The sequence below is a fragment of the Callithrix jacchus genome, chromosome 9 (assembly GCF_049354715.1).
Source record: "Callithrix jacchus isolate 240 chromosome 9, calJac240_pri, whole genome shotgun sequence".
Lineage (NCBI taxonomy): Eukaryota > Metazoa > Chordata > Mammalia > Primates > Cebidae > Callithrix > Callithrix jacchus.
In genome coordinates this window covers 10566677-10594439 of record NC_133510.1, presented here as the reverse complement: position 1 = coordinate 10594439, position 27763 = coordinate 10566677, and the positions used below count along the sequence as shown (strand labels likewise).

Below are 27763 nucleotides of genomic sequence, written 5' to 3'. Positions count from 1 at the left end.
AACAACAACAAAAAAAGCGACAAAATGGTGCTCCTACATCTTAATTGAAAGATTCAGCATGTGAAGGGGATCGAAGTGTTAATTTTCCACTTTCATATAAGACATGAATTCCACGAGTAAAATCAAACTGCTGTGGCAAGGTGAAATACTCTAGAATGTGTCCATTTACATATATGTGGGAGTTTGGGTGTTTATGCATATGGATAAATGCACATATATAATAGAGGGTTCCTGTATTGTCTAGCAATTGTTTTAAAATTAGGATAGCTATCTAATTTGGGGAGTAAGGTATAAATTACGGCAGTGAGGCCTACCCTAATCTTCCTGTCCCTTCTCTCCCAGTCTTCAATAAATTGAGAGCATTGAAAGTGGAAAAAATAAAGAGGATGAAACCTCCTGCTTGATCCTAGGTGAATTCTTTTCTGTCACTTAGGTAGAAGTCCTGACTTTAAAACTAAGTTTAGGCACGCCTCCTTTACTGCTCTCTGGGTATCACCCCTGTTTTTCTAGAGTCTGTATTTTAGTTGAATTAGTGGATGGTGATACCAAAGGACTGTGACAGCTGCATTTAAATATCAGCGACCACAGGTCGCATCAAGGAAACATCTGCAGGCAACCCAGGGCCTGGGAAGGAGCCATTTTGAGTCACTTGTAAGACAGCAGGACCTGCAGACTACAGCACAATCAAACCCAGACGAAACCCTGAACCAGTGAGGACCATCAGGAAGGAAAGGCACAGAAAATGAACCAACCCGAGTGGTAGGAGACCTGCAGCTAGTCCTGTATCCGTTACCAACCGAATGCATGTCCCTGGACAGGAAACCTCTCTGAGTCTCAGTTTCCTCCGTGGTAAAAACGAGAGGGTTAAACCACAGGGTCCCGAAGGTCCCTTCCAGCTGTCACATTCTGGAGTGTATGAGATGAGGTAGGCACACAAAGTGGACAAACAAGATGTGGCTAAGAAAACGAGCCACACATGAAGTTCATCTGTAGCATAGGTGCATAAGAAAATTAGGCTGCCGTGTGATACTAGAACGGAAGGTTGGTTTCCAGCAAAATGTATTAACTTTGGCCCAAACCGAGATGATGGGTACGGGGCATGGGGGTGGGGAGAGCAGCTGAAGATCCACTGAGCTTTGTCTCAGGGCAGCCCTGCTCGTCGTCCTACTTTACCTTCCACCACGGTGCTCAAGCCCACAATGAGAGAAATTTCCAGCTGCAAAAGGGAGCAGAGAAACGCTGGAATATCGGACATTAGGACATGGTTTGGTGGCTTTAAGAATCATTTCATCATCTGGAGTTTGGCCCCGAGGGGAGTATTTTCACCCTTCAGCCCTCTGAAAGCATTCACTAGCATCTGAATATTGTTCTGAGTTTGTTGGAGCAGTGAAATCTGGTGAGAGAGAAGGGTGGAGGAAGGAAGGAGCTGTTGTATTTGGCGGCTGGACCCAGGTAGAGGAAACTGCTACAATCCCGGGAAAGAACTGAAAAGTAGAGAGAGACAGTTCCCACACGCAGCCGACGTCCATGGCCTTAACTCTGCTTGGGAAGCAAGAGCCTGGGCCAGGGGTGTAACCTCGGTTTTCAAAACTGAATGTGTCTGGGACAGCTACAGCGTTTATTAATGGACTTGAGAGACTACTCGAGTTTTTTTTTTTTTTAAATCTTGAGTTCCTTTCTTAATTTTCATGGAGAGAGAGCTTGAGTTTATGGTAAGTGCCGCGTCTACTCCTGGCTAATTTCTAAAAGAAAGACCTTCGCCTTGGCTTCTTCCCTAGGCCTGCTACCTCCCCAGGGATGGCAGAAACTTCTGGATTAAGGCTGAGCGAACTACCACCCACCCCCAGCTAAGGCAAACCGGCCGGGGCGGTGCCCAGCCCCTCCAGCAAACGCTCCACGGCCTCCCCCACAGGCCGCGAGGTGGGGGCCACTGGGGAAGGTTGAGCTGGGGGCAGCTCGCCACTTCGGCTCTAAGCGAGCTGCTGGTGACCTTCGAGGTCCTCTGGTCTAGGCCCCCGGCTTCCCGGGCAAGGAGCGGGAGGTCGGGACTTAGGCGCCGCGCCGGGCCCCGAACCCCAGGCCCCGCCCCAGCTTCCCGGCCGTTTGGCTAGTTTGTTTGTCTTAATTTTAATTTCTCCGAGGCCAGCCAGAGCAGGTTTGTTGGCAGCAGTACACCTCCAGCAGTCACGCGACCAGCCAATGTCCCGGCGGCGCTCGGGGAGGCGGCGCGCTCGGGAACGCGGGGAGGAGGCGGAACGGCGCCGGGGCCACCTTAAGCCTGCGCTAGCCAGCCTCGGCGGGGCGGCTCCCGGCGCCGCAACCAATGGATCTCCTCCTCTGTTTAAATAGACTAGCCGTGTCAATCATTTTCTTCTTCGTCAGCCTCCCTTCCACCGCCATATTGGGCCACTAAAAAAGGGGGCTCGTCTTTTCGGGGTGTTTTTCGCCCCCTCCCCTGTCCCCGCTTGCTCACGGCTCCGCGACTCCGACGCCGGCAAGGTTTGGAGAGCGGCTGGGTTCGCGGGACCCGCGGGCTTGCACCGCCCGGACTCGGACGGGCTTTGCCACCCCCTCCGCTTGCCTGGTCCCCTCCCCGCCCCTCCCCGCCCTCCCACTCGCCAGTCCACTTGATCAGCGGAGACTCGGCGGCTGGGCAGGGGCTTCTCCGCAGCCCCATCCCGCAGACCCTGCGCGCTCCTGTAGCTCGGGCCGTGGCTCGTCCGGGTCCGTGTCTTTTGGCTCCGAGGGCAGTCGCTGGGCTCCCGAGTGTGGTTCGGGCTGCGTAGGGGCGTTTTGTTTTGTTTCGTGTTTTTGAGAGTGCGAGAGAGGCGGCCGTACAGACCCGGGGGGAAGATGTCAAACGTGCGAATGTCTAACGGGAGCCCCAGCCTGGAGCGGATGGACGCCAGGCAGGCGGAGCACCCCAAGCCCTCGGCCTGCAGGAACCTCTTCGGCCCGGTGGACCACGAAGAGTTAACCCGGGACTTGGAGAAGCACTGCAGAGACATGGAAGAGGCGAGCCAGCTCAAGTGGAATTTCGATTTTCAGAATCACAAGCCCCTGGAGGGCAAGTACGAGTGGCAAGAGGTGGAGAAGGGCAGCTTGCCCGAGTTCTACTACAGACCCCCGCGCCCCCCCAAAGGCGCCTGCAAGGTGCCGGCTCAGGAGAGCCAGGATGTCAGCGGGAGCCGCCCGGCGGCGCCTTTAATTGGGGCTCCGGCTAACTCTGAGGACACGCACTTGGTAGACCCAAAGACTGATCCGTCCGACAGCCAGACGGGGTTAGCGGAGCAGTGCGCAGGAATAAGGAAGCGACCTGCAGCTGACGGTAATGGCCCCTTCCCAACCGTAGATTGTTTGTGTCTGGGGGCCCGCTTTGCCTGCTGGAGGGTGTTAATCTCAGCTTGTTTTCCGGCGTATTCTGATTTAATTTTGGAAGGGCTAACTTTTTTGGTCTTAGGTTTCCAGTGCTACCTGACCCACTGCTTGTCTGTTTGTAACTTTTAAGTCAGAAACTGGAGATGGTAAGATCCGATAATTTCCCTAATTTAGGACGTCGCAGTCCCTCCCACTAGCCAGCCTTAGGTATGTGACAAAGTTGGGATGTTTATCAATGGTCCGCCTCCTGGCTAGCGAGAGCGCTCTGGGGCGGAGAATGCACTTTCTGTTTTTTGAAAACAACCTCATTTTGTGCCCTTAAAGGCCATTTGGGATGACGGATACAGGATTGTGGGTGGAGGTGGTGGGTTTTTCATCCCCTAAATATCGGGCCAACTTCTGCATCCATTGTTTTTTCTAACAAAGATTGTGTGTTCTTTTTAAAAATTTCCCCCACTCTTAGATTCTTCTACTCAAAACAAAAGAGCCAACAGAACAGAAGAAAATGTTTCAGACGGTTCCCCGAATGCCGGTTCTGTGGAGCAGACGCCCAAGAAGCCTGGCCTCAGAAGACGTCAGACGTAAACAGTTCGGTGGGTTTGATCAGCAAAGGAGCACGCACTGAAACCCAGGGCCTTCAGAACCCACGACACCTGATCTTACTGTTTGCTGGCAGATTAAAAGCCTGTGGGGTTTTGTTTTGTTTATACTTCGTGAGGTCAAAAAAGTAGCGATTGGGAAGGCTGGGAATCACTGTGGGGATACTGTAATTCTTCAAAGTTTCTTTGCCCGAAGATACTTTCTCTTGAAATAGTAGACCAGAGCAGCTACTGTAACCAAGGCCCCGTCGGGTAGGAAGGGCATTTTTCTGTGAGTCCTACTGAGACATATAACAATAAGTTCTTTCCCCATCTGAACAAGAATTGGGGTACTCCCTCAGTCCCACTTCATGAGAGTTAATTTCCCAGAGGTTCAGTTTGAGTCTGTAACATTTTTGAGCCATACATGGAAAAATGGCAAATACATAATTAAGTTTAAATTTTGAGGGGAATATGTGGTAGAAATTGCTCACCTTTGGTGATGCAAGGGATTGGAGATGTGAATAGGGTGTTGTTATGTTGTGTTCTGTCTTTGACATTTTCATAAACGGTCACTTTCCCTGTTCTAGAGAGTTTGTAGAGAGAAGGAATCAGTATTTACAAAAAGCAAAATGGAAAGATAAAAAAATTACTAAAGTTTCTCAATTTCTGGGAACACTCAAGTTGCAAAGCAGAAGTTAGATTAACTCTGTCAGTAAGCAATCCGTGAACAGGTCAGCCAGTGTATGCTAATTGTGCTGTAATAGGGTGATTTGATATTTGTAGGGGAAATGGGTAGTAAATATCAAGACTGGTGACCGTGGGTCAACCCAGCACAAAGGAAGTGGAGATTTTTCCGTACTCAATCTGATCACCGTTAATAGCTAATTTGAATAATTCAGCCCCCAAATGTACATGGATTAGCTAGTCATAATTATCGAATTAACATACATATTAAGTTTTTTAGTGTCTTATAGACCAAGATTGTGACCTCTTTCTTTTTTAAAGCACATACATAGCTTAGCATATGAGGCGATCTTGATAAATATTGTTAACTTATTAAATCCTCATTTATAAAAATTTTAACAGGGATTAAGGTGGGATTCAGGTTTGTTGTGTCTTTAAATTGTGTATTCGACTTCACTATACCTTGTATTTTTCAGAGCTTATACAGAACGGTACTATAGAGCCTGTTTCATAGTACCATATGAAGTGAGAAAATTAGGTGAAAATTTTCCCGAAGCAGCCTTGACACTCGCAACTCCTGTTGGTTTGTGACTTGTAACCTAGCTCATCAGATGAGCCATGAGAATCAAACCTGGATTTTGATCTGGCCCCATTCTGACACGCAGAGAGGCATTTGTTAGTAATATTGCCAGTTCAAAGAATACTAGAAATATTAGTAAGAACTTACTCAGAAGGATTCATGAATAAATTCTGTGTATGAATAAAAAAATATTTTGAAAATGATGTTAATAAAATTTTCTTCTGGAAGACCTTTGTAATTTTTATTCCTAATCATTTTTCAAATTTAGAAAATTTAATATGTCACAGTAGAGAAAAAAATTTTTTTAATTTAAAGAAAATTTAATTTTTTAAATAAATTTATGAATAAAAAATTTGTAAATTTTTACCCTTAATTATTACAGTTTCCTAATTTTCCTGTTTCTTTCCCACTTGTCTGTGACCTAGATTTTTTAGATAGGGTTTCTCAACCTCTGCACTACTGACATTTTGGGCCGAGTAATTCTTTGTTGTAGGAAACTGCCCTGTGTGTTTTAGATTGTTTGGCAGTATCTCTGGCCTTTCCCACTAGATGCCAGCAGCATCTTCTCCCCCAGTGTGACAACCTAAAATGTCTCCAGACATTGCCAAATGTTCCCTGGGGGGCAAGGGCAACACTGCCCACTGTTAAGAACCACTGCTCTAGACAAAAGTACACAGCATCGGAGAGGGAAAAAAATCCAGTTAAGAGAATATTAGGTGGAGATGAGTAGTCATCAGACTTAGAGTACATACGTTTTTCCCCATCAAGTTTATTTCCACACTAACGTAATGACAAAATAATTCCTGTAAACGTTACTCTAGTGGTTTTCCTCTAATTCTGTCTTGTTTTCTTTTGCAGAATTAAGAATATGTTTCCTTGTTTATCAGATACATCACTGCTTGATGAAGCAAGGAAGACAGACGTGAAAATTTTTAAAGTACATATCGCTGACTTCATGGAATGGACATCCTGTATAAGCACTGAGAAGCAACAACACAATAACACTAAAATTTTAGGCACTCTTAAATGATCTGCCTCTAAAAGCATTGGATGTAGCATTATGCAATTAGGTTTTTCCTTATTTGCTTCATTGTACTACCTGTGTATATAGTTTTTACCTTTTATGTAGCACATAAACTTTGGGGAAGGGAGGGTGGGGTGGGGCTGAGGAACTCACATTGGAGGGGGGGTATGAAGAGCTTGCTTTGATTTACAGCAAGTAGATAAATATTTGACTTGCATGAAGAGAAGCAATTTTGGGGAAGGGTTTGAATCGTTTCCTTTAAAGATGTAATGTCCCTTTCAGAGATGGCTGATACTTCATTTAAAAAACTGCCAAAATTTGAACACTGGCTAAAGATAATTGCTCTTTATTTTTATAGGAAGTTATTCTCAATTGGTGATCTGGTGATCTCCTAAGTTATCTAAATTGTTAGATAGCTGCATATGGCTTTTTTAAAAAAGCAACAAAAATCTACCCTGAGTGCCCTCCACAGCCTCTCTTAAAGTTGGAATTTCACAGTTAATTATTTAGCAGATTGGTAATCACCCCAGGTGGTTTGGGGCAAAAATCCGAGGTGCTTGGGGGGAGTTTTGAATGTTCAGAATCGACCATCTGCTTTTATTCAATTCGTTGACAAAATTTCTTCATTTTCTTTTCATTTTGAGCTGTGTAAGCACAGTCAAAATAATTCTAAATCCCTCAATATTTTTAAAGATCTGTAATTTCACATTAAAAAATGAAATAATTTTTAATTTAAAGCTTCCTACTCTGTCCATTTATCCAAAGGAAAGTGGTATTTTTAAAGAAAGGTTCATGTAGAGAAAATCATACTTGTAGGATAAGTGAAATGGATACTACATCTTTAAACAGTATTTCTTTGCCTGTGTATGAAAAAACCATTTGAAGTGTACCTGTGTACATAACTCTGTAAAAACACTGAAAAATTATACTAACTTATTTATGTTAAAAGATTTTTTTTTTAATCTAGACAATATACAAGCCAAAGTGGCATGTTTTGTGCATTTGTAAATGCTGTACTGGGTAGAATAGGTTTTCTTCCTCTTTTGTTAAATAATATGGCTATGCTTAAAAGGTTGCATACTGAGCCAAGTATAATTTTTTGTAATGTGTGAAAAGGATGCCAATTATTGTTACACATTAAGCAATCAATAAAGAAAACTTCCATAGCTATTCACTGAGTCAAATTGTAATGTGCTTTACCAAAGGAGGTGTTTGACCTGGCATTCTAGTCATATTTACACAAATGTAAATGTGAAGTGGCAAATATCTAGGTAATTCAGGCCCACAACCCAGATGATGTTTTCTGTAGTCGGAATGTAGTTAGCAGTTACTGTTTTCCACTTAGCTCTGTGTGGGTGGACAAAACTTCAGAAGGTAAAAATGGAAAAGCTACATTTTCATATGAATAAGATTGTCATAGTCTGCATTAGTGAAAACGTCTTCTAGGATATGAACATGTCGGAACCAAAAAATCCTTACATAAGTGTACACTGATACACATTTGCAGGATTGAAAATGAAAGTAACATGGTGACTTCTCTGTATTTACACGAGAAGTGTTATGAGGAATTAAAGCAATTGTTTGGACCATCTAATGTATAAATCTTGCTTAAAATATTCACACAGGGGCCCTTAAGAAATTGGTGTGCACTCTACACTAGGTAGTTATTTTTGAAATTTAACTGGTTGTCATAGAAAAATTATTTCAATTTCTAAATATCCTTGTTATAATCTGCACAACCAAAAACTGGCTAATGTAACCAAATCTGAGGATTTTGAGTCTCTGTATCCATACAGCAGATACATATTTATTTACTGAAGGAAAAGAGTGTGAGAAAGAATTTTTAGATTACTAAAATGATTTCCTGTAATTCCACACTAAAAGAATGTGTTTAAGGTGTAAAATTGTTTTTAGTTGTAGGACTTACTTACTCTAGTAAGTGGGTAAATCGTAAAAATCTGGATTTGGGTTCAATTGTTTTGCTCCAATATCTATATTTGCATTTATCGTACCCCAAAAGGAGGTCTCAAATAACAGTTTCAACAGTTTTGACCCCAAGATTTTTTTTTTTTTTTTTGAGCAGGTTGGACTCCGGCCTCCTGGAAGGGAAATATAGGTCCTTTAGTGGCTCGTCCACATCCTTCAAGTAGGTATTATTTTAACGAGAGACTAAAGGGGTTTTGTGACTTTGTTGAAAACTCGCATCCAAGAGTGTTTTTCAGAAACAGACTGAGGGAGCAAGAAAAACAATTCGAAATGGGGAGGAAGGAGTGGAGGGTCAGAAAATAATGAAAGTTCCTCTGAGTAAAAAAAAAGATAATTCAGAAAGTGTCTCTAACTGGAAAAAATATCGCCTGAATCGCTGCAGGCACCCCAGTCTCCTTTCGTAAAGGGGTCTCTTTGGAGAGAATTTTGAGAGATTGCGTTTTAGGAATGCGGGCCAGGGAGAAGTGGATGCTCGCCGCGCCAGGCACGTTCACGGGGACGCAGCCTCGAGTCACCGTATCCTTCGTCCTTTACCCGCCTGTGTCAAGCTTCCAAAAGTGACCCACAGTTCAGCTCGTCCTTCCCCGCGACCAGGTCTGCCGGGGCCGCCGCGAAAGTCTCTCTGCGGGGATGCGGCCGCCGGCGCCCGCCACCCCTGGCCCGGCTACCCAGGCCACTGCGCCGTCGTCTCCCCAAACGGCCCCGCAGTCCCGCGCCTGCCTGCCGCGGCAATCGCAAGGTCGGGCTGGCTGGTGCCTCGGGACGAAAGGGCCATCGAGTCGTGCTCCCCATCTGTAACGTGCAGACCCCGCACCGCCCCGGTCGTCGCGCAGAGTTCCCGCGCCCACAGGCCGCGCAGGGCGGCCGCGCCTCCGCCACACAGCTGTGCTGGGCGGTTTCTCAGAAACTTTCCTCCCTCATCCTCTCCTCTGCGCGGAGATAGCAGCGAAAGCCCCCACTCCTCTCCGCAAACGGGCGTTCCACCTGAGTAACCGGCTCCTCCCGGGCCGTGGGGATATCCGAGCTAAGAGGAACGCCGTCCCGAGTTCGCGGACCCTCGGGCGCGGCATCCCGCTCCCACCCCTACCCCGGGCTCCAATGATCCGCAGCCCCGCGCATTTCGAAAGCCCGCCCGGCTCGCCCGCGCCCGGGGAGGGCCACAGCGGCGCGCAGCCCAGCGCCACTGTCGCCCGCGGGGGTCCCCTGCGCCCTCACCCCCGCTCCGCAACGTCCCCCCATCGCATCCCCAGCTGCCCGGCGCGAGGGCCTGGGACTGGGGAAATGTGGACCTGGGGGCGTGCTTGGGGGACTTCGGGAACTTGGGCTGCACAGGCGGGGAGCGGGGCCAGCGGCCTCTCAGGCTGGGGTGCGCCCACCAACCCGGGCCTCACGGAGCGACTTTGGCGGAGGCCGGGAGACGCTGCCTTCGCCATTTCATCTTCATTATCACAGCGTCCACACTTGCTCTTCTCAAGCTTTCCGCACTGAAAAGGGTGATTCTAAAGCTCGTCTAGGATCTCCCGGGTCTGGTGTTCAGAGTCTAAATTTCTTTTTAAAACTTGCCGTGTCTTTCACCTGGGACACACCCTACGCCCACCCACCCCCTCTCCGCCAAAAGGGAGGTTAAAAAAAAAAAAAAATCCTACTGGCGCAGCTGGGGGTGGGGAAGGGGCCCACAATCCCGCTGGAAAACTTCAACGGCCACCTCCCGGATCGGGGCTGGCCTGGGGGCCGGGCTGGGCTGGGGTGGGGTCCGCCGCGGGCTAACCCCGCGGAACCGAAAGTGCAGAGCTGACACGTAAGCCCCAGCCCCTCTGCCGCCGCCTGCGCGCCAGGCCTGTCACGCGTGGGGGCACACGGCGAGCAGGCATCAGAGCGAGCGGTACAAAAAGAAATCAAGGCGTTGGGCGCGCAACCTCGACGCGCCTCCGAAGGAACGTTGAGAAAAGGCAGGGAGCAGGGCGCGCGGCCCGGACGCGGGGCCGGGGGATTGCATCATTGCGGCTCCCCCTCCAGAAAACGGGATCCAAGCCGCGGCGACCATCATGGCGCTCGGGCCCGGCCGCGTTCCCCGCGCGCCTGCCCCGCGCTCCGGCCGCGGCCCTGGAGCCTAGGACTCGCATTTCGCAAACATTCTCGCCCTCACCCGAGCGCCTGCCCCACCCCCTCCTTTCCGCGCGCGCGCGCGCGCGTGTGTGTGTGTGTGTGTGTGCGCGCGCGCGCGTACGAGTGTATGTGCGCGCGTATTTTGTGTAAGGGGGACTTGCAGATGATTTTTTTCCTCTTTTTTCCCTCCCGTGCTGCTGGTTGTAAACTTGATTGGCATTGGCTGCGCCCACTGACCCCGACGCCGAGTCCGCTGAAGATTTAAGGTGGATCCGAGAGGCTGCAGTTTCAGGCGGAGTCTCGCGCTCCAGCTGGTTTGGGAGGAGGAAAAAAAAAAAAGAAAAGAAAAAAAAAGCCCCGAACCCCGCGCCCGCCGCGTTTTCCGAATCCCCCGCGGTCCCAGCTCTACGCCCGCCCGGCGCCCCCTCCCCGCCGCGCGCCGCCTCCGCCCACCTCCTACTTCTTCCCCATTGGTCGGCGCGTGCAGTTTGAATTTTTTTTTTTTTTGGATGCTTGTTTTCTTGTAAAAAATACAGCCCCCCACAACGTGTGGCGAAACCTGCTTCGGCGGCCCGTGGTGGGGGGTTTTGAGCCGGTTCGAGGAGGCAGAAGGGAGGAGAATGGGCGGAGCTTCTGTTCCAAAATTTTCCCCTAAGTGCGGTTGACAGTGTGCAGGCAGGCGGGGGTGCGCGGGGTGGTCAGCGATCTGCAGTCTCGCAGGGGCAGAGATGTAACCGAACCCGTTCAAGGATGTCCCGCGCGCCTTGTTGTCACCGGGTGCGGGCCGGGGGTACTCGGAAGGCGTGCGGGCAGGAGCCTGTCGAGGATGCACCTTCCCCTGCCTTGGAAAGGTAGAATTGGGGAGTGCGGGAGGGTGAAGGTGGCCCGGAAAAGAAAGAACACCTCTTCGAAACCAAAAAAAAAAAAAAAAAGAGAGAGAGAGGAAATAGAAGAGGAAAAATGTGTTATTTCAACCGCCACTCAGAACCCATCATAATTGAGCCAGTCGGTGTCATTTATATTGAATTAAATTTTAAAAAAGTTTTCTGGTTTCCAGAGTGTTTTTGCGGGAGGAATATGTTAAAACAATCTCAAGATAGGAAATGAGACTTTTGAAGTGCCTTTGATTTCTGGGTCTGGAAATTCTTTTGATAAACTATGTGTACCTTAAGATTTAGGATAACTTTTTTTTTGGTAACACAAGTCTAATAGAAATGACATTCTTTATGAATTAGAACCCAATGATGTTTTACTTTGGGAACATTTTTAAAGTTTGTAATAAGTTAAATGATTCTCCCAATCACTGTGTCCACATTAGTGAAATTCTTTCTCCATATAGCAAAATTTGCATGGATACATAACCTGTTTCTTTCTTTCTGTTAGTCTTGCTGCAGTCTATTGGACGATTTTAACCAGATATCCAGCTCTAGCATTCTAACAGTTCCTAACTCAGTGGTGACATTTTTTAGTTCTTAACTCGCCCAGTCCTTCTTAGCCTATCCAACCTCTTAATTATTCAACCCAACTAAGGTACATGAAAGGCCATAAACCAACCTGATTATGCCTTTAGCAAGGCTGTGTTTACTTAATCTCTAGTCCCACATCATAAAGGTCAGCTACTCACTCCTGACCTCCAGGTGCCCACCTATCCAGGGTGGACACTATTAGAAAACATGTGTGCCTTAATGGAAAGAATTTTTTTGCGTTGAAGACAGGCTAGCCTCCGGAAGCAGTGAACTCGCCATCCCTGGAGTGTGAGTCCACCACTAGTCTTGGATGACCCCGTGACAGAAACGTTGTAGACAAGATTCAAATATCAAATAGTATTTGGACTAGTGATTTCAAAGTCTATTTCAGACCCTTGAGAAACTGTATTTCTAACCTTGGCCTTTCTGGATTCCCAGTAAATTAAGCCATTTTCCTTGCTCATTAGCATCTTGTAGAGCTCTGTGGCTATTTGAATGCTTGGACGTGGCTAGTCCAAATTGAGATGTGCTATGTGACATAAACACTACATTTCCAAGATTTAGTATGAAAAGAAAATGTTAAATATTTCATTAATAATTTTAATATGGATTACATATTGAAATAATATTTTTATTTTGGGCTAAATGAAATATTAAAATGAATTTCATCTGTTTCATTTTACTTTTTTAGTGTAGTTACTAGACAATTTACAGATGTGGCTGAAATTATATTTCTATTGGACATTACTGTTCAAAACTAACACTTGTGGTAACTTAAGGCCCATCTTTAAGAGTGGTGACTATTAATACTGAGGAGTAGGTGGGAACTTCTCAAATTAAAGTGAGACACAAACTCAGCCTCTGAAAGCTTTCTTATTTATTTATTTCTTCTTCTTTTTTTGAAACAGAGTTTCACTTTTGTTGCCCAGGATGGAGTGCAGTGACATGATTTCAGCTCACCACAGCCTCCACCTCTCGGCTTCCAGTGATTCTTCTGCCTCAGCCTCCCCAGTAGCTGGGATTAAAGGCATGCACCACCACGCCCAGCTAATTTTTTGTATTTTTAGCAGAGAGGGGGTTTCTCCATGTTGGTCAGGCTGATCTCAAACTACCGACCTAAGGTGATCTGCCCACCTCGGCCTCCCAAAGTGCTGGGATTACAGGCGTGAACCACCATGCCTGACTTTTTAAATTTTTTTTTTTTTTTTGAGACGGAGTTTCGCTCTTGTTTCCCAGGCTGGAGTGCAATGGCACGATCTTGGCTCACTGCAACCTCCGCCTCCTGGGTTCAGGCAATTCTTCTGCCTTAGCCTCCTGAGTAGCTGGGATTACAGGCACGCGCCACCATGCCCAGCTAATTTTTTGTACTTTTAGTAGAGGCTGGGTTTCACCATGCTGACCAAGATAGTCTCGATCTCTTGACCTCGTGATCCACCCGCCTCGGCTTCCCAAAGTGCTGGGATTACAGGCTTCAGCCACCGCGCCCAGCCTTTAAATTTTTTTTTTTAAGACGGAGTCTCCCTCTGTTATCCAGGCTGGAGTGCAGTGGTGTGGTCATGTCTCACTGCAAACTCCAACTCCTGGGCTCATGCAGTCCTCCCACTTCGGCCTCCAGAGTCACTGCAATTACGTGTGTGCTCTGAAACCTTTTTTTTTTTCTTTGTGGAGAGATCTTGCTAGTTGCCTAAGCTGGTATTGAACTCCTGGCTTCAAATGATTCTTCTGCCTTAGCCTTCCGAAGTGCTGAGATGACAGGCATGGGTCACCACACCTAGCATCTCTGAAACCTTTAAATAGAATTCTGCTAACATCTAACACCTATTGTTTAATCTTTAAATAATTTATTTACCTGTTTTTCTTTCTTTCTTTCTTTTTGAGACAGAGTCTCGCTCTGTTGTCCAGGCTGGAGTGCAGTGGTGCAATCTTGGCTCACTGCAACCTCCGCCTCTCAGGTTCAAGCAATGCTCCTGCCCTAGCCTCCCAAGTAGCTGGGACTACAGGTGCCAGCCAGCACGCCCAGCTAGTTTTTGTATTTTTAGTAGAGATAGGGTTTCACCATATTGGCTGGTCCAACTCCTGACCTTGTGATCTACCCGCATTGGCCTCCCAAAAGGCTGGGATGACAGGCGTCAGCCACTGCCCACTGCCCCCGGCCTATTTGTCTTTTAACGACGGGTCTCACTCTGTCACCCAGTCTGGAGTGCAGTGGGCATGAACATGGCTCACTGCAGCCTCAAGCTCCTGGGCTCAGGAGATCCTCTACTTCAGCCTCTGGAGTAGCTGGGACTACAGATATGTGCCACCACACCCAGCAGTTTTTTTACTTTTGTAGAGATGGAGATCTCGCTGTGTTGACCAGCCTGGTATTGAACTCCTGACTTCAAGTGATCCTCATACCTTCTCTCCCTAAAGTGATGGGATTGCAGGTGAGAGCCATGGAGCCCAGTCTGTTTAATCTTTAACACTTAAGGTAGTGTTCAAGCCCAGACTGTGGGAATATAGTACAGATATGTCTAATGAACTCATACCTGGTCATCACAGCTTTTCACATTATGGCAGTAGGAAGACTGGAGGCTGGGCACAGTGGCTCGCACCTGTAATCTGTACACTTTGGGAGGACGAGGCAGGCAGATAGCTTGAACTCAGGAGTTCCAGACCAGCCTGGGCAACATGGTGAAACCCTGTTTCTACAAAAAAAAAAAAAAAAATGTAGCCGGGTGTGGTGGTGCTGCCTGTGGTCCCAGCTACTAAGGAGGCTGAGGTGGGAGGATTGCTACAGCCTGGAAGGCTGAGGTTGCAGTGAGCTGAGATCATGCCGCTGCATTTCGGGCAACAGTGAGGCCCTGTCTAAAAAAAAAAAAGAAAAAGAAAAAGAAAGATTGGAAAGTCCAATACGTTAGGAATGACTCTGGAAAAAAAGTATTTAGACCCCAAACAAAACCTGCACAGGCAGAGCCTCACTGCTACTCTTCAGTGGATGGGAAGACGCTGGGAGACAGCAGTGTGCTTATTCTAAGATTGAGTCTCTAGCAGAGCCCTGCACAAGTGAAAAGGTGTACCATGTTCTTGGAAGGGAGCGCACAGCGTGACAAAGATGGCAGTCTCCCTAATTCATCTGCACCTCTTTATACCGAATTCTGATAATAGGTTCTGATCATCCTATTTTGTTCCTTTGTTCTAGCAGTCTGTTCACTCAGGATCATATTATAAGGACTGTAAATTTATAATATGTTTTAATTGCTGGTGGGACTGGTTCTCCACATCTCAATGGGCCTCTTTACTTTTTAATTTTTTTTCACCAGAATTTTCCTGTCTTCTTTTGCTTGCTATTTTTCCCATGTGGATTTAAAATGAACTTGTCTAGTTTTAAATATAATTGTGTCAGCATTATAAAAAATAAAGTGGGATTCTTATTGCACACATCAGGATAATTCCTGAAGAATCAAAGAGAATGAAGTAGAAAGAAATGAAACCATAGACATGCAAGGGGAAACCTCAAAGGATTTTAAAAAATAAAATCTCAGAGTTGAGGAAAGTATTTCAAAGTAAACAATAAACATAGAATTCAAAAGATGTAATTTTTTTTTCTTTTTGGTAGAGACAGGATCTCCCTATGTTGCCCAGGCTGGTCTTGAACTCCTGGCCTCAAGTGATCTTCCTGCCTTGGTCTCCCGAAATGTTGGGATTACGGATGTGAGCTACTGTGCTCAGCTGGAAGGATCTCGAGGCCAGGGCTTTAAGACCAGCTTGGGCAACATAGTGAGATCTGTTTCTTTCTTTTTTTTTTTTTAAAGACGTCTTGCTCTGTTGCCCAGGCTGGAGTACGGTGGTGTGATCTTGGCAGTGAGATCTGTTTCTAAAAAATAAAAATAAAAATAAATTGTTAAGCTATTCTGGAGGCTGAGGCAACGGGATTGCTCTAGCCCAGGAGTTTGGGGCTGCAGCTCAAGCTACGATGAGCTATGATTTCATTACTGCACTACAGCCTAGCAGTTCTAAAAAAATAATAAAGCAATGGTTTAAACGGCAAGTTTTATCTTACTTGTATTTAACCACAATAAAAAAATATACAATTACTGGAACATTTTTTTGTTTTGTTTTGAAACCAGGTTTCACTCTGCCACCCAGGCTGGAGTGCAGTGACTCACTGCAACCTCGACCTCCTGGGCTCATGTGATCCTCCTGTTTCGGCCTCCCAAGTAGATAGGACAGCCGGTGCACACCACCATGCCCGGCTAACGTTTTGTGTGTGTGTGTGTGTGTGAGAGAGAGAGAGAGAGAGAGAGAGAGAAAGGTTCTTGCTATGTTACAGCTGGTGCACACCACCATGCCTGGCTAACATTGTGTGTGTGTGTGTGTGTGTGTGTGAGTGTGTGAGAGAGAGAGAGAGAGAGAGAGAGAGAGAGAGAGAAACAGGTTCTTGCTATGTTGTCCAGGCTGGTATTGAACTCCTAGCCTCAAGTGATCTTCCTGCCTCAGCCTCCCAAAGTGCTGAAATTACAGGCATGAGCCATCATACCTGGCCCTCTGGAGCATCTTAAAAGTTCATTCATGTTATGTCTAAAAGAGTCTCACACAGTGTACTGGGTTGCATTATTTGTAAGACGCTGTAGTGGTTGAATTTCAGGCTCTGGAATCTGACTGCCTGGCTTTGAGTATAATTACTGAACAGCCATTTGCAAGTTACTTCACCTTTTAAAGTTTTCATTTCTTTGTCTATATAATAAGGATGCTTATAACTTTCAGAGGGTTATTAAAAGTATTCAGTGGAATAATATATGTGCAGTATTTAGCCCAATACACAGTATATAATAATGACCATTACATATTTGTAAACAATCAAATTAACGGAGATACCCAGGCTTCTCCCAGTAACCACAGCCAGTACACTACGTTAACCTTGTCGTATGTCTCATTATTTTCATTACTGCTGTTCTAACCATTAAGAAAAGCAAGTATTTTAAATGGGCATTTAATAAACAATTAGATATGTAAAAATGGTAAATTTTATGTATTTTTATCACAATAAAAATTTTGTAAGGCATCTTTTGAACTTAGTGTCACTTCTAATGATTTCTGAAAGGACTTGGTGTAGGTTTATTTGTAGTAATAAATCAGTAACACATATACCCACATCCATATGCAATGAAAAATTGGGAAAAATGTTTGCAACCCATATATCAAAGGGTTAATTTCTCCAATAAATAGTTTCTATAAATCAATGAAGAAAACGCAAACCAGTAGAAAAATAATCAAAGGTTATGAACAGTTACCAGAAAAGGAAATATGAAAGGCTCTTAAGAAATGAAAACTTGCTAAATTGTAAACTATTAGGATATAAACCAAATACAGAATATATAAATTTAGGTAAATTAAGACACTCAGATACAAAGATGGCCATTATTCTTTCCCTCCTTTCTATTCAAGGGTGAGTGATATTTTTGCAGCTTCACTGGTGACCAAAGAAGCAAAGAGTGCGTGTGTGGAAGCCATGACCGTCTTTCAGGTTCAGTGTAAAATCCCTCTCATCCAAATGATCTCATCTTTAGCCTACTGGCATCTCCTTACTTTATACATAGAAATCCCCTGTATTGGCTGGGCAGGGTGGCTCATGCCTGTAATCCCAGCACTTTGGGAGGCCAAGGTGGGAGGATCATGAGGTCAGGAGATCGAGACCATCCTGGCCAACATGGCAAAACTCCATCTCTTTTAAAATACAAAAATTAGCTGGGTGTGGTGGCGCGTGCCTGTAGTTCCAGCTATTGGAGAGACTGAGGCAGGAAGACCGCTTGAACCTGGGAGGTGGAGGTTGCAGTGAGCTAAGATGGCACCACTGCCCTCCAGCCTGGCGACAGAGTGAGAATCTGTCTCCAAAAAAAAAAAAAAAAAAGGAAGAGAAAAAAGAAATCCCCCTGAATCAGCCTTTTACAGCCTGCACAACTGTAAGTGTGTAAAAGGCTGATTCTCTCAACACATCCCCATTCATTCCTGCTTTTGATTTAAATGCCTGTATGTTACTGGTAATACCAGTCTCTCCAAAAGCATCATCTTATTCTGGCTTTTCCTTAAAGCTCTCTATTCTCTTTTAAAAGCCTCACGAAGAGTTGATTACATGATAAACATAAATTGTCTAATTAGTAGAGAGAAAGTATGTTACGCAATAAATGGTGTTAGCTTACAGCTAACCGTTTGGAGAAAAATGTCAAATCCCCCTTAAACACACACGCATTTTTTAAATTTATGTACTGTGCGTTTCAAGTGAATGTTCTTTTCCGCCTGGTGAGGTGGCTCACACCTGTAATCCCAGCACTTTGGGGAGGCTGAGGTGGGAGGATCACTTGAGGTCAGGCGTTCAAGACCACCCTGGCCAATATGGCAAAACATTGTCTCTACTAAAAATTCAAAAATTAACCGGGTGTGGTGGTGTATGCTTGTGATCCCAGCTACTCAGGAGGCTGAGACAGGAGAATCACTTGAACCTGGGAGGCAGAGGTTGCAGTGAGCCAAGATTGCGCCACTGCACTTCACCCTGGGTAACAGAGTGAGACTCTGTATTAAAAAAAAAAAAAGTATGCATTTTTCTACAGATTTAATTTTGAGAAATAGTCAGATGTGTGACTAAGGATATATTTACCAGAGTAATCACTGTAATGTTACATATTAGATTTTAAAAAACAAAAATGTAAACAACCAAATAAAAACCTTTAGATGTAGGATTACAGAATTGATTATGATTGAACCAAGTGTAGTATATGCAAGAAGGGCACAAATTATAGCCATTAAAACACCCTGGGTAGCTTTATATGTATTAATAGTTATATGTCTTGGCTGGGCATGGTAGCTCATGCCTGTAATCCCAGCACTTTGGGAGACCATGAGAGGCGGATCGATTAAGTCCAGGAGTTTGAGACCGGCCTGGGCAACATGGTGAAACCCCATCTCTACAAAAAAATACCGCCCCCCCCCAAAAAAAATTGGCCAGGTTTGGTGGCACAGGCCTGTAGTCCCAGCTACTCAGAATGTTGAAGTCGGAGGATCACCTAAGCCAGGAGGTGGGGGCTGCAGTAAGCCATGATCTCGCCACTGTACCCAGCCAGGGTGGCAGAACAAGACCGTGTCTCACACACACACAAAAAATTATACGGCTTAATATTAAATTTTCCATAACACGTTATGGCCAAAAGTAGGCACAGAACAGTATGAAAGTATTTTTGTGAAAATTTTTTAAATTCACATGTATATAGGCATACAAGTGTCCTGGAAGGTTACCCATCAGATTAACATCTGTAGTTCCTATTTCTGAGGGCAGGATTATGAAGAGACTTTCCCTTAAACGTTTATGTACTGTTTGCATTTTTAACAGTAGATTTTAACAAGGAAAAAACTATAAAGGTATTTCAAAAATTTCTTTTTTTTGAGACGGAGTCTTTCTCTGCTGCCCAGGCTAGAGTGCAGTGGCACGATCTTGGCTCACTGCAACCTCCGCCTCCTAGGTTCAAGCAATTCTCCTGCCTCAGCCTCCCGAGTAGCTGGACTTACAGATGCTTGCCACCATATCCAACTACTTTTTTTTTGTATTTTTAGTAGAGACGGGTTTTCACCATATTGGCCAGACTGGTCTCAAACTCCTGACCTCAAGTGATCTGCCTGCCTCGGCTTCCCAAAGTGTTAGGATTACAGGCATGAGCCACCACGCCCAGCCGGTATTTCAAATTTGAAAAAGATTTATCATGACAATTTCTTGAGCATGGAGTCAGAGTTTCTCTTTACGTCTCACATACGGTCTTGCTCTTCTCAGACATGAGCAGAGCACAAGGCATTTTTATAACAATTTTTCCTCCATTTTTATCTGTAACTTCAGATGCCATTAAATCTGTACCTGAGTTATGAGGAGTGTGTGTTTGCATGTTTGTGTACATAGTCTGGCTTCTGGGGCACATGCATGAGGTAGAAATATCATCCTCATTAACTCAAGGATGTCTTAACAAACCGTGGAAAATTGAGGTTATTCTATCTTTTTGCCATATGGGATTTTACTGGTAACATGATCCCAAATCTCACATTCCTTGATCTTTGGCACCTGGCACACTCAGGGAATCCGCCTGGGAATTCAACAGATCAACTCCCTGCCTTAGATAAGTTACTTAGGACATAGTGCTGGGAAAATTGTTTTATATTTCAAGTTAGCCGACTAATCTTTGGCTGTTCCTCTTCATGTGACTGACCTGGGGCAGATCTTAGGATCGCAGAATATTGGCTGTGGAAGATCACTGTATCCACTCTCTCCATTTTACAGATGAGACTATTCCAATTCTTGATTTCCTGCAAAGTGGGGAATTAAATGAGATGATTTACATGTTCCTCTGGCTTACAGCTCTGTGCTTCCTGTTTCCTAGTCGAGATCACACATTCCATCCCTGTGGATCAGGTTATTTTTCAGCGAAGCTAGAGTTTTGATTTTTGGCCACAGACCACATATTCAGAGGAGTCAAAAGAAGACGATTGTAGAGTAGCGTTGGCTGAACAATGTACGTTTATAATCTCACTAGAGAAACGCACGTGAATGTGTAACCTGATGGTTGCTTAGCAGAGCCAGACATTGCTGCACCATCACGTCCACACTCAGGGAGCCTCTACCAAGGCCGGGCTCTGTGGGCTACAAGGTCACAAACAGGAGCACTGGCCTCCTGGAACTCCAGGCTGTTGGAGGAGACCACAAGGCGTCACGGCTGTAATTATTTCATGGAATTTAGATGAATGTTGTGAAGGACGAGTGCCATGAAGGGACCTCAGAACTTCTGCTTCATGTACTAGCAGTTTGGGTCCCAGACAAAGGTGACCAGCTGAGGAAGCAAGCAGGGGCTAAAATCGATATTCTCTTCCCCAGCCAGCCTGTGTTGACTGAAAAGAAAAGGGGCTTTAAAATTCACTCCACACTCCCTTTAGCTGGGCAACCACTTACAGTCCCAGCTTCTTGGGAGGTTGAGGTGGAAGGATCCCTAGAGCCCAGGAGTTTGAGTCCACCTGGGCAACAGAGCAAGACCCATCTCTAAAAAAATTTTTTTAAAAATGCCATACCCGTGTGCCTGTAATCCCAGCTACTCGAAAAAAAAAAAAAAAAAAAAAAAAAAAGGCCATACCATCCCCCTCACCAGCAGCCCTGTGTTCTAGTGGCTGCCTTGTGGGCTGCTGTAAGAGTCTGAAATAAGGGCCCTGACCTAGGCAGGGGCTAGGGAATCTCTCCTAAAGAAATGACTTTCAAGCTCAGACCTGGAAGCTGAGCAAGACTTAACCAGTTGAAAGGAGGAAGGGAAGGAGAGTGATCCAAGCTCAACACAGTCCAAGGCTGCAAGGTGGAGAAGGGCTTTGAAAGAAGGTGCTTGTGCCTGGGGGGCAATGAGCCAGGGGCAGTAGGAACGAGTGCTGTGGCTGGAGTGATGGGCTTTTTAAGCCACATTAGGAATTTTGGAGTTTTAGAGCAATGGGAAGCCACTGGATAATTTAAAAGTGACTTGGCAGGTGCAGTGGCTGATGCCTGCAATCTCAGTGCTTTGGGAGGCCAGAGAGGATCATTTGAGGTTAGGTATTCAAGAGCTGCCTGGGCAATGTGAGACCTCATTTCTACAATAAATAAATAAATTAGCTGGGCAAGGTGGCAAGCACCTGTAGTCACAGCTACTTGGGGAGCTGTGGCACGAGGATCACTTGAGCCTAGGAATTCATGGTTTTAGTGAGCTATAATTCACCACTGCCACTCAGGCCTGGGTGACAGAGTGAGATCCTGTCTCTGAAATGAAATAGGCTCAGGCTTGTACTCTCAGCCCTTTGGGAAGCTGAGGCAGATGGATCACTTGGATCCAGCCTGGGTACCGTGGCAAAACCCCATCTCTACTAAAAGTACAGAAAACCAGCTGGGCATGATGCTGTGCACCTGTAGTGCAAACTATTCGGGAGGCTGAGGTGGGAGGATCACCTGAGCCCAGGAGGTCGAGGCTATAATGAGCAGTGATCACACAACTGCACTCCAGCCTGGGTGACAGACCAAGACCCTGTCTCAGAAAAATAAAATAAAATAAAAATAAAATAAGAGTGACTTGAGCAGCTTCAATTAAATATAATTGTTTCCTCATTTTATCAAATATTAGTTGAAATCCTTAGTCTTCCCTTGGGGTCATTCCACAGGACATGAGAGGGGAAGTTCAAGGTTTTGCTTTCATTGTCTCCATGATGCTGCTTCATATAGACAATCTAATTTTCGAAAACCAAAATTCTGGTTTTATTTTGTTTTGTATTTTTAGTAGAGACAGTGTTTCACCATGTTGGCCAGGCTGGTCTCAAACTCCTGACCTTGTGATCCACCCGCCTCAGCCTCCCAAGTGCTGGGATTATAGGCATGAGCCACTGAACCCAGGCAAAACTCTGGTTTTATTAAGTAAGGAGGATGTAATATGAAGTGCTTGGACCATTAGAGGGGATGTGGTCACAAGTGGTATATTTCAGGCTTTTGAGGGAGCACATTCAAGGAAGAGCCATGCCTCGTGTCAGCTTTAAAACCAGGGATCCAAAGAAGTGGACCTCGCCAGCCTCCTGCTCCACCCAGCTACCAGGCTTAGCTGGGATTCCCTTTTCATTGGCATAATGAGTCAGTTGCCCATGCTGTTTTAGGGTCTGGCCCATGTTTTGCTCTTTGGCTGTGCAATTGTTATGAATCTTCTAAAGGAAATGAATAGCTTAGAGGAATACTGAATCTTTTGCTTCAAGTAGGTCAGCATTTTTGTCTTTCATTTTTACTAAGTGACTAGATTCAATATTTGAAGATGCTGTGGCCAAATGATTCATTATTTGTTTGGCTTTAGAAAGAGACTTCAAAAGGATAATGGAAATAAACAACCCAGAGGAGTTTTTTTGAATTGGAGATTAATAAAAGAGAGACCTCTGCTGGCTACAGTGGTATAACAACCTAGAGTTGGCCAGTGAGTCCACCGGAAGCTACGGTGGCTGGGACCCGCCCCATCCGCTTTCCCAGTTGTCAGCAGATTGACACTACTTGTTCATTTCTTCAGCCATCAGCTCAGGTTCTTTCGGAGCTAAGCTAAGTGAGGTATACTTCCCAGTCCAATCACAGTTGTTTCTGTTTCAATCTTTAGGAAAAGCTTGAGTCATTTATATTTCTCGAACATAACAGCTCTGTATATGAGCCCCAGACAAAACTGAGACCTGAAATAACTCTTGCATCTTATCTTCTTTGTTTCCTTTCCCCTGTCTTGCCTTCACCTCTCCTCCTTCCCTTCTCCAGTAAAACAAAGTAAAACAAATCTACACTCAAGAGAGAGTACTGCTGATAGAAAGCGAGAAGGAGGGAGCTGGGCGCTTATCTCTGGCGTATCCTCAGCTGAGGATCCAGGCTGGGGGGCTCAGGGTTGGTGTTACCTACCTGAGCAGAGCTGTAGTTGCTATTGATGCCTTCTGACGGATGTGTTCAACCGTGGGAATGTGGCTGCACGATAGTGGATAGAGAGTCAGTGAATGCCTGAGTATGTGGAGGGTCCTTATCTAGCGGGGGGAAGGGGACTGAATGTTCGCTTGAGATGTTTTGTTGGCAACAACAATAGTGAGTGGCTACTATGTGCCAGGTCCTGGACTAAGTACCTACATACGTTAATTCTGTTTCCTGTCTTTCTTCTCTCTTCACAGTCTTAAGCATATATTTCTATGAGAAAAACATTGATTATATGTAAAGAACTTACAACAAGGCCTGCATAAAGTAGTAGCTATGTGTGTTCACCATTTTATTATTATGTTTTTACTCAGGAATATGCCACTACTCCTACACATGAGGACAGATTCTTCCTGTACTCACCAGAGCAAGCATTGATTTATTTATTTTTAAGACACATTGGGGCTCTCTCTATTTCCCAGGCTGGAGTGCAGTGGCATAATCATGGCTCACTGCAGCCTCAACCTTCTGGGCTCAGGTAATTCTCCTGCCTCAGCCTCCTGAGTAGCTGGGACTGCAGGCGCATGCCACCATGCCTGGCTAATTAAAAAAATTTTTTGAGAGATGGGGTCTCACTACTTTGCCCTGGCTGGTCTTGAACTCCTTTGCTCAAGCAGTTTCTCACCTAAGCCTCCCAAATCGTTGGGATGACAAGCATGAACGACTATACCTGATTAATTATGTAGATAGTTACATATCTTAAAAGACTGTCCTTTTTAAATTTTATTTTTTTAAAAATTATTTTTATAGAGATGGGATTTCACCATGGCTAGGATGGTCTCGATTTCCTGACCTCGTGATCCGCCTGCCTTGGCCTCCCAAAGTGCTGGGATTACGGGCGTGAGCCCCCGTGCCCGGCCAAGAGACTGTCCTTTTAATAATTTCAAATGATACTTTGTAGTTTCTAGTATGGTGCCCTGGGTATACTGTTGATATTTACTATAAAGTTTTATGCATGATAAATTGCCCTGCTTCAGTAGTGCCACAGAATCAATTGATTCTTGTATCTGAAATGATTTCATGAATGCTGATGAAGTCTGCTGGACTGCATTAGGTCCTGACGGCATTTGAAAAGAAGTTTGACATCTGCCTGTCTGTCCCCTCTTGGCTGCCTACAAGGTGTGTAAGATGGCTGCAATCTGAGGAGGCATCCTTTGTTCCTGAGGATAGAAGGTGCATTGTGGAGCAGAAAGATACAGGAACTATAGGCGATGCCACACCAACTCTGTGTCACTTATCTCCAGAATTCTTCTACAGAAAAGAAAAATACTCTTTTATCTCATTTAAGCCACTAGGATTTCTGGGCTCTGTTACTAGCTGCCAAATGCAAATCTTAACTGATACAGAAGTCCTTGGGGATTTTTGAGCAAGGAACTGACTGTAAAATTGGTGACTCTGGAAGGGACAGATTTGGGGACAGTGGTGTTCTGGAGAGTACTAAGAGATACAGTTGGCTTGGCAGGTGGGACAGATAGTAGGGGAGACTGAATGCGGAGAATACACATCTTGCACAGGTCACTGATTTTGTTTTTTTTTCCCCAGGACAGCTCTGCTAAACTCCTGTTTTTACTTTGGTTACTTAAATAGGTGGTTATTGAGGAATTTGCATTCTGCTATCCTCAAGTGGCCTGAAAGCCAGGGAGATTGAGAAGATGAGAGCTCTTTGTGCCTTAAAAAGAAGCAGGCAAAAGCTGGACTGGGAACAGAGTATCAGTGTCACAGTAAAGTGAAGTTACTATGTTTTCTGAACTCCTTGCAAGCATTTTCAAGGAAAGGAACTTTTGTTACAGGTGATTGTCTAATCAAGATACATTTGAAATGTATCCTTTACTGGATAGCAACTGAAAATAATATTTAAAAACTAAATCTCGGAGTGACTTGTAAAGATAATTTCATATGCTAAGAGTTTCTACAAGGAGAAAAACCCTTTTTATTAACGTTAATGTTCATATAATCGCATCGAGGAATGGCTATTTTTTTCTTAGTGAACTTTTTGTTTTAGGTTGGGTAAGTAATCTTATACTTTTAATTACATGGGTTTAAAAAATATGGTCCTGGGAGTCCGCGCCTGCCACCGCCATGCCTGACACCTGGGACAAGGATGTGTACCCCGAGCCCCCGACACGCACCCCGGCGCTGTCGTCGCAGACTTGGCTACCCAACCCCGTCGTCTACCTGACTAAGGCCTTCGACCTCATCGTGGACCGCCCCGTGACCCTCGTGAGAGAATTTATAGAAAGGCAGCACGCAAAGAACAGGTACTACTACTACCACCGGCAGTACCGCCGCGTGCCAGACATCACGGAGTGCAAGGAGAATGATGTCCTGTGCATATTTGAAGCCGAGATGCAGTGGAGGAGGGACTACAAAGTTGATCAAGAAATTGTCAACATTATCCAGGAACGGCTCAAGGCCTGTCAGCAGAGGGAGGGAGAAAACTACAAGCAGAACTGTGCCAAGGAAGTGGAGCTGTTCACCCAGGTGGCCAAGGCTTACCAGGATCGCTATCAGGACCTGGGGGGCCACTGTTCTGCCAGGAAATGTCTGGCCAAACAGAAGCAGAGGATGCTGGAAGAGAGAAGAGCTGCAAAAGCAGCCGCTGCTGCCACCTCCTGAGGCAGCTGTGGGTGCCCCGCCACGCGGCGCTGTGTGATTGCGCTATTGCCGAAATAAACCCTTCAACCAGTGGAAAAAAAAAAAAAAAAAAAAAAAAAAAATATGGTCCTATAGCTATAACTGAATATTAGAAGCGTGGGTACTCTATGTTTCCTCTTTCATTAAGGAGTATCTTTCTCAGATCCTACCAGATCTAACTTTTTGTTTGTTTGTTTGTTTGAGACAGAGTCTCACTCCGTCACCCAGGCTGGAGTGCAGTGATGTGATCCTGGCTCTCTGCAACCTTCGCCTCCCGAGTTCAAGCGATTCTCCAGCCTCAGCCTCCCAACTAGCTGGGACTACAGGCATGTGCCACCACATCCGGCTAATTTTTGTATTTTAGTAGAAATGGGGTTTCACCATGTTAGCCAGGCTGGTCTTGAACTCCTGACCTCAGGTGATCTGCCTGCCTCGGCCTCCCAAACTGGTGGGATTATAGGTGTGAGCCACTGCACCTGGTCCTCAGAGCCTTCTTTCTATGGACACCCTACTTTGCTTCAGCCATGAGGCCCCAGTTGCCCCATTCAACATTTTTACCTTCCTTTTCTGCATTGCCCTAACCTTTAGAAAACCTGAACCCCAGTAGTTAACTGTCCTCTGAACTAGGTGAACTTAATATCGCAATGTCTCTGTTTACCTAACAGTGGATTGGCAATTCTAAAGTTCCTTCCAAAACTGGTTGGACAGATAATTATAAGCCTTAATGCAATAACGAATTTTCACGGACCCTCTAGGCAGTGACCTTCAGCCTTCCCTCTACACAGGGAAGGGGATGTGTAGAGAGAAGGTCTTGTTATGTTGTCCAGGCTGGTCTTGAACTCCCGACCTCAAGCAGTACTCCTGCCTCAGCCTCCCAAAGTGCTGGAATTACAGGCATGAGCCACTGTGCCCAGCCCCAACTCAATTTTTATTGTAACATATGGATTATCTCCAGTTTATAATGGGAAAAAGTATAAAAAATGATTCCTAATTTTAGGTTTGAGTTATAGATCCCTGAAGTTCCTGGGTTGCATTTCGGTGTAGTCTGTACACAACAGCAACAACATACAAATCAAACAAAACAGAATAAAGCACACAGTCTGATAAACAGAGCGGTTCTCTCTGTACAGTTAAATAAATAACAACAGCTAACATCTGTGGAGCCTCAGTGTGTGCTAAGCCACTCATCTACCTTATTTCCTTTAATCCTGATGCAAATTCTGAGAAGTAGCTGGAACAATGAGGAAACTGAGCCTTGGAGCTGTAGCTCAGTGTCACACGAGGCAGCTGAGTCTGGGCTCAAATTCAGGTCTTTGGGCTGTCCTGTCATTCTTATAAATAATCTCAACAGGAAGAAGGCCAACTGGCTCAGTGTGACACTTGATCCTGAATTATTCCCTTTCACTTTCTGCCTGATTAAAAGACCATATGGTAATTAAATATTTCTGGCCAGCAATGTCTTGCCATTTATTGAAAAATAATACCACAATATCTCTAGTAATTGTTTCATTAAAAACAAGAACAAAGCCCCAGCTATGCCCGGAATGGCTCTAAGAACGCCTTTCTGCTTCTCTGCACCTTAGCCTCTCCTGAGGGAAGACAGAAAGAATAAAATCATTTTGTGAGGTTGCTTTGGCAAAAAAAAAAAAAAAAAAAAAAAAAAGAAAGAAAAGAAACAATGGATAGTACTTTATTGGGACTAGCAGCCACTTTTTATGGCAGTTTACAACTATCACAGGACATTTTAGGGTCAGGGAGCCCATTCGCAAAGACAAAGGGTGTTCACGGTAAGGAAAGCACGGAGGTTCAAGGAAGAACTTTTATTTT

General features: G+C 45.3%; 1 protein-coding gene and 1 pseudogene across 1 annotated transcript; both read left to right on the top strand.

The window, feature by feature from the left end:
* Window positions 1-2377: 2377 nt before the first annotated feature.
* On the top strand, window positions 2378-7417 carry CDKN1B (cyclin dependent kinase inhibitor 1B). Its single transcript, XM_002752129.7, has 3 exons — window positions 2378-3328; window positions 3842-3971; window positions 6082-7417. Exons 1-2 carry the CDS (start codon window positions 2854-2856, stop codon window positions 3961-3963), a joined length of 597 nt encoding a protein of 198 aa, XP_002752175.1. The 5' UTR covers window positions 2378-2853; the 3' UTR covers window positions 3964-3971; window positions 6082-7417.
* A 3591-nt stretch (window positions 7418-11008) lies between these two features.
* On the top strand, window positions 11009-25987 carry LOC100387145 (NADH dehydrogenase (ubiquinone) 1 beta subcomplex, 10, 22kDa pseudogene; annotated as a pseudogene).
* The last annotated feature ends 1776 nt before the right edge of the window (window positions 25988-27763 follow it).